Source organism: Arctopsyche grandis, chromosome 8, assembly GCF_051622035.1.
Source record: "Arctopsyche grandis isolate Sample6627 chromosome 8, ASM5162203v2, whole genome shotgun sequence".
Lineage (NCBI taxonomy): Eukaryota > Metazoa > Arthropoda > Insecta > Trichoptera > Hydropsychidae > Arctopsyche > Arctopsyche grandis.
Genome location: NC_135362.1, coordinates 24264709 through 24271647, shown reverse-complemented (window position 1 = coordinate 24271647; position 6939 = coordinate 24264709). Strand labels below are relative to the sequence as shown.

Here is a 6939-nt window from a genome sequence, read left to right as displayed (position 1 = left end):
AATTAAATTATAGAGAGGTTTTCTTCGAGAAAGGTTGCTAATTAAATGTGTATATAAAATGAAAGAAAAATAAAAATAAACATTCATGCATTGAATTTTTACTGTTAAGCTACGATATGAAGTTTTATTTATTTGTAGATATTATGGTATGAAATTTTTTTTTATTATTAAAAAGTTTTGGCGCCTCCCCAGGGAGGCGCGCCTCCCAGTTTGGAAACCGCTGGTGTATGTAATACTATCCGGCAGAATATTTTCACCTATACAATGTGTCGAGTTTAATACGTAGGACGTATTGAAAATGTTTCGTATGATTCGAGCAATGTTGATGCGTCACTAAAGTAGAATTGGGTGACGCCGGGTACTTGTTGTACGATGTTGAAATGACTGGTATGAAAGCTTAGGGGTAAAATTGAAATTCGAAAATGGCGGCACGGAGATAGCGTGCGCGTGGCTTTGTGATTCGTGCAAAGGCGAGGAGAGCGATGCGCATGCGCGACTCGACTGCGGCCGGCGACTGCGACGCCCGCCGCACCGCCATTGTCGAGAAACGCAGAAACGTCGGCGCGCCTCTCGTCCCGCCGCTCGGGGGCGCAGCGCTCCGCCTCGGGCTCCCCTCGCGCCCCATGGGGCCCCGCTGAGCGCCTCCGCCCCCGGCCCCCCCGCCCGCATTCGGACAGGTAACCGCGATATCCGCGGGCCTTCGATACTCCTCGCTACACCCACCGCCATACGGACCAATATTGGCTGCAGGTGATCGCCTCCGCCACGCGATTATGGAACTTACCATCCGACGATAAGGCGGATTTTTGCCGGACAACCGCCCCACACCGAAGCGCATTATTCAAATACAAATACTCGGCTGCTCGTATGCTGTTGCGTTCTGTTCGACGCGTGTCTCTCGCCGTAGGGCTACGCCCCGCTCCTCCCCACCTCTCCGCGTCCCACTTTTGACAGTTGCTACTGCTGATAGTGGATCTGTATTTATCAATGAAATTTCTACACTCATTCATTCATACACTTGCACTCTCGTACTGAACGATTAAATATATATTTTATTTGTTCGTTTGTTTTATTTTTTTGAATTGTTCGAATCAGATTCTAATTCGCTTGACCAAGTTCAAAGTTTACTTCAAACTGTCAACATTTTTTCAAATTCGTGAATTTTATCATTTGAATAAATCATTCTGGAAGATTGAAAAGTTCTTCTTTATACAAGTATTTTAGCACTTTTTCTTTATTTTTATATTGGTGCCAAATATCTGACTAAACTTGAGCTTTTTTATGTAAATTTTCACCTAGACTTTTACAAGTATAAAAAAAGAAGTAATTAGAAAATTACCATATTTGTCTTCTATTCAATAGGAGTGTATTTAAAATAAGGTGAAAATTCGTACTAGTTTACCAGTACAGTGCTGGTTTTTTTTTTTTTTAGATATCTATCCTGGCAGAATCCTTGGGTTGGGCCTGTTTATAAATATTGAAATGATTTTATTTTCATTAATGAGCATTCACTATTTTTATTAATAATTCAAGTATTTAGAAACATTCTTTTGAAAAATATGTCTGGTTTTTTCACATAACCTAAAACATTTTTTATTTTATTTCATAGAACATGAACACTCGCCTTTACAGATAGCTCCAAATCGATGCACTTTAAACAGATAAACACAGTCAATCAATCAATACAATATATAAGCATTTTTTTATACAAACATCCACAGTGATATTTGTGGAGAAATTTTTTAGCATTTTATAATAAAATTGGCGAACTTCAAGACGCTGAATAACTTGAGATTAGCAAGAGTGATAAGAAAGGAGATGCCAATTTTTATTACAGAAACTTGGAAAATTGGCAAACTGTTGAAAAACGATCGACTTCGGGTCACTAACCAAAGTCTGGCAAGCAGTAGGATTCTAGTGGGAATCGAACCCATGGAACTCTGTTCGAAAGCATAATATGCTAACTATTAGTCCACGCCGCTGGTTATGTATAAAATGGTCACATTCATTTTAAATCGTTTGACTAGTAAAATGTCTTAGAAATTAATCTATACATAGGGCCGGCCAACTTGCGATGTAAAAAGAATCCGAGCCCAAATGTTAAAAGAATAGATATTATATCTGTATATAGTCTGGAATAGAATCTTTTTTATCTCATTCGAAGCTTCAACGTTTGTCTGCTATAGAGTATAGTCAATCGTTTGCTAGCAGGTTTAAAAATATGAGATTGATTTCTAGCAAGTGATTATGTATGTAGTTAATTAATGTCATTATTTAGGCGATTTGATCACAAGTAATTATGACTAACCAGTACTATATAAATAGTCACTTGTGATCGAACTGCCTAATTCGTAACTACATAAATAATTACTTACTTGAATATTTTTAAACTTGCTAGCAAACGATGGACTATAGTCTAGAAAGGATCGCTTCAACACATTTTGGTTTTAAACATTAACACTTGTTGAGATGCTATTATATATTTTCTATGGCTTATTGCCAATATGCAAAAAAATATCTACAAGTAGTAATTCAATTGAATTTGATCTTTGGACTTCATACTATTTACATATGTGAATTCAAAATAATGCCTCTAATGTTCCGTATGCGGTGTATGGTGGCTCGGTTTATTGGCGACACTTTTTTTTTGTATTGATTATTGTGGTATTGATATTCATAAATGTAATTTGTCAAATAGGACTCGTTTAAAATGTCCTTCGATAAAATGGGTCCCGTTAGTTCGGCGGAGAAAGAAGCTAGCGAAGTACTACGCACTTTGCTCTCCGTCGAAAGGAGAACGTTGGATTCGAAAGAAAACATCATTGTGTCCATTCCGTCCATGGAGAATGCGTCGAATCAGGACTTTGGCAGTGCAGAGCAAGCTCAGTGGCACACTCCGGTCACCATGGGCCAGCATTCAGTGTTCAACATGTCTGACGGAGATGCTATCGAACACAATGAATACAACCAACGTGAACAAGAGCAGGTAAATTAATGGATTTTTAAACGGACTATATTTTTGAAGTATTTTATTGTTTTTTTTTTTTTTTATATATTTTCAGGTTATATGGCAAGGGCATACGATTCAAATTGAAAATGGTAATGATGTCGGTGGTGAGACTATTCTGCAAGAATTGTATCCGATAGTTTCCATCACAGATAATATGGACAATATTCCAATAAAAAATGATCCATTGATTGTTGAACGAAAGCCTCCTGTTAAAAAAACCCCTGTTAAAAAGCGTAAAAGAACTGCATCGTCAGGTGACGAACAGCCGGAAACGGAAGATAGGAATAAATTAGAAGAAAATCCACTTCAGGTTATTATAATTATGATTTTTTTATGCAATGAGAATAATGCAGTATTTGGAGCTGATCACTCGTCGCCAATAATAATTGATGTAGATTGAAATTGGAAATACCAAGATAAATTAGAACAAAAAAGCACTAATTATATAAAACAATTATCAAAAGGCTACAAATTTCTATTAATCAGTGGAAAATTACAACACGTTTTTATTCTTGACCATATTTTTTTTGCAATAATCTATTTATTCGAACGTGTTTTTAAGCGAATTCTTGTTTGACAATGGACTACTTGAAATCTCAGGTCTAGAAATTCTTCTTCACATGTCATGTTCTACTTGTAATATACTACTTGAAAGTATTTCGCCTATCATTAAAAGGAAGTGCAAAAATATTTTGAAGGTTTTTAATACATTGTGTATAATTTAAACATTGTAGTTTGCATCAACTGTGCCCCATTTAATTTAAGTAAGGCAGTAAGTAAACTTTATATTTCGATTCCTATTGCTCGACGAGATTTGTTATAATACAAACCTATTTAAATGAAAATTTATGGTCAGTGTTTAAAATAGCCACAAATAAGATGTTTACCTTTTTTGTTATAATATTCTTACGGTGAAATGAGTATTCCATTTCTTTGCAACTAAAGATGCCGGAGTGTGTCTAATTTATATTTATTGTTTTGTAGGTTAAAGCTCGCTTAAAGAAAGGTTGCGAATGCAAGGATAATTGTTACCGAGGCTTATTACCGGAGAATGTATACAAACACCGATTGAATATAGCAGAGTTGACCAAAGGCGAACACGACATGTACCTGATGGGAGTCACCATGGCGTGCTTAGCAAACCCTTCGGAGACCAGCAGGCACAAAGCTCGACGCCGATTACGGGCGTCGTACGTCTACCAAGGACGTAGAGTATGCCTAGAAGCGTTCCTCTACCTGGAAAACGTCACACACTACCAGTTAAAACGGATAAGACACCATGTAATAACTCACGGTGTGGCACCGAGAGTGCACGGCAATCTGGGCAAAAAACCATACAACACCTTTCCTCTGGATATATACAAACATGCGACGGAATTTCTCAAACAGTATTTGGATCAGCATTCGGCTGGAGCAGCCAAAGATAGTAAAAAGCTTTTTATACAAGGCGACACGAGGCGGAATCTCTACGACGCTTACAGAGAGTACGGCGAGATCTTAGAACCTGGTATAAAATTGATGGGATATTCAACATTTAGGCATTTCATGAAAGAGCAGTTTCCACACATTCGATTCTGCACTACTAAAGTCGAACCTAAGAACATTAACGTCCCGTTCAAAAGTGGTAAATGTATGACGTATGATAAGAACAAAGATCCAATCAGAATGGAAGCCGAAAAGGCTAAGATCGATGCCAAGAAGGCGGCGATGGAAGTGAAGAAGAAGGAGAAGAATCACATCATCATCCAGCATAATATCCAGGTGACCCAGGAAGATGTCGTTCAACATCAGCAACAGCAGCAGCAACAACAACAACAGCAGCAACAACAGCAACAACAACAACAGCAACAACAACAACAACAACAACAACAACAACAGCAGCAGCAGCAGCAGCAGCAGCAGCAGCAACAGGTTGTCGTCCATCAGCAGCAGTTACAGACGGTGCAAGTTAGTCAGAACCAGCAGGTTCAGCAGGTGCAGGCAATCCAGCAGGTCGGCCAGCATCAGATCGTCCAACAGATGAATGTTCAGTCGGTGAGCGAAGACTCTAGCTCGCAGCCAATCGAAGTCATACCCCTGACCGTGGTGCAACAGCCCCAACAGACTTATATTGTCACCCCGGTATCGCATTTGCAAACGTCAGTGCACGGCACGTGGTACAGCCGACACTGATTTTAAGTTTTATGCAGACTGTTTTATGAATTTGTGATTTTTTTAATATTATAGAAATGCTATGTTTTTATTTTGGAAGATCTTATAAAATTTAATCCGTATAATGTTTGATATTGTTTTACGTATCAAAATACTACTACTTCTACTACACATTTGTAATCATGATTTCTGAGTTTTCATGTTTTAATTATTTTTCTGTTTATTATGGAGTATTTTATATAATATATACGTAATATTTATTGCATCTTCAGAATACAAAGCTGACATGCCTATTTATATGTAGTAAACGGTTTGGATCCATTGTCATAAATAATTTATATAAAAAAGTATATATTAAATTTTAGTTCTTATAGATATCTTTTTATATACTATTTCAAATGTCTAAACTTTTTCAAAATATTAGTATTAGGAGAACTGAGATTCCATTTATTTTTTACATTCTAGAAATGTATTTGAGTTTTTTTTACCATTTCTTAGTTCGGCAACCCTTGTGCTATTTCTCTATATTTATTTTATTTTTTGAATAATTAACATTCCCATGAATTATTTGAATGCTACTTTAAAATTTATTGAAATTAACTCTGAAGCACATTGGGCTGTATCTAATGAATGGTTTAACGATAAAATAAATAAAAAAAATGTAGCCAAAAGCAATATTTTTTTCTAGAAATACATATTATCAAAATGCTTACATTTGTGTCATATTCTTGCTCAGTGGGTCTGACTTAGTAAAGACCTACATACTTGTTTCTAGTCTGTTGTACAAAAATAATAATAAAAATTGAACATTGTAATTTAAAGTCCATTTTCGGATTTTTATATACAAAAACAAAATTGAGACGTCGTACTGACGTGTATAAAAGAACTATGAATATGTCACCTTTGTGTTGTGAGACTGCGATATGTATTTATAATATATATGTATTATGCATAAAAATTTTTTTGTATTACAAAATATATACATATATATATTATTTAATGAGAATATAAATTTTTTTCGCAAGATCTTAATTTATGTCAGATTTGCATCGATCACAATCATTATTATTAAACGCTAGCGACTTCTTTACTTGTAAATATTTACATATAATGTAACTCATTTTTGAAGACTGTAAAAAGTAACTAACTAGACACGAAAGACTTATTTGTGTAAGTTGCAATTTAGGTATGTAATATTTAATTTTGTTTTAAGATTTTAAGACACGTAGTTAGACGATATAAATATTATATTTTGCAAATATATAATTTTATTAGTAACGATGATAATTACGGAAAAAATGTATAATATTTTTTATTATAATATATGTATAAATTCGGACATGCATAATATTTTAATGTTTTATTCGTCGGAGTGTGTCGAAAAGTGTAGCGATCTTTTTAAAATATTTAATTAAACGAAATATCAATCTAACCGTTTTGTATTTTAATTTTAAAACAATATAACATTGTACGCACGGCCAAACTTCTACGGCTTAGTTTGGCCACGGACAATAGTATGCTACAATTAAAAGTGTACAAATACTAATACGAAAAGTTGTATTTTAAGTATGTACATATGTGCTCTTATACATTATGATTTTTAATTGTTCAATTTAGGAACGTTAAATTGGTCGCGCAATTCACTAATTAACCATTGTGGCATCAAAGGGGTTAACAACATTTGAGTGATGGCTTAAAGCCAGTTTTTTGTTAGCTTATGTCGACTAATGTTAAATAATGATTATTTACAACTGGTTGGTCTGTAGATTCAATCCTTT

At 35.2% G+C, this 6939-nt stretch overlaps 1 protein-coding gene across 2 annotated transcripts; it reads left to right on the top strand.

Moving 5' to 3' along the window:
* The first annotated feature begins 481 nt into the window (after positions 1 to 481).
* Positions 482 to 6939, top strand: LOC143915456 (uncharacterized). Of its 2 annotated transcripts, none has more exons than XM_077436118.1 (4): positions 482 to 677; positions 2699 to 2986; positions 3063 to 3320; positions 3995 to 6939. In XM_077436118.1, the coding sequence occupies exons 2-4, from the start codon at positions 2711 to 2713 to the stop codon at positions 5180 to 5182; spliced, it is 1722 nt and encodes a 573-aa protein (XP_077292244.1). In that variant the 5' UTR covers positions 482 to 677; positions 2699 to 2710; the 3' UTR covers positions 5183 to 6939. The 2 variants fall into 2 exon arrangements, with proteins under 2 accessions (XP_077292244.1, XP_077292245.1); XM_077436119.1 differs by having other exon boundaries at positions 499 to 692; positions 3995 to 5289.

Excerpts from the sequence above, each read along its gene's own strand:
- LOC143915456 (XM_077436118.1), top strand. The coding sequence starts at position 2,711 with ATGTCCTTCGATAAAATGGGTCCCGTTAGTTCGGCGGAGAAAGAAGCT. Across the intron at positions 2,987-3,062 it reads ACCAACGTGAACAAGAGCAG|GTTATATGGCAAGGGCATAC; the intron begins GTAAATTAATGG and ends ATATATTTTCAG. Across the intron at positions 3,321-3,994 it reads TAGAAGAAAATCCACTTCAG|GTTAAAGCTCGCTTAAAGAA; the intron begins GTTATTATAATT and ends ATTGTTTTGTAG.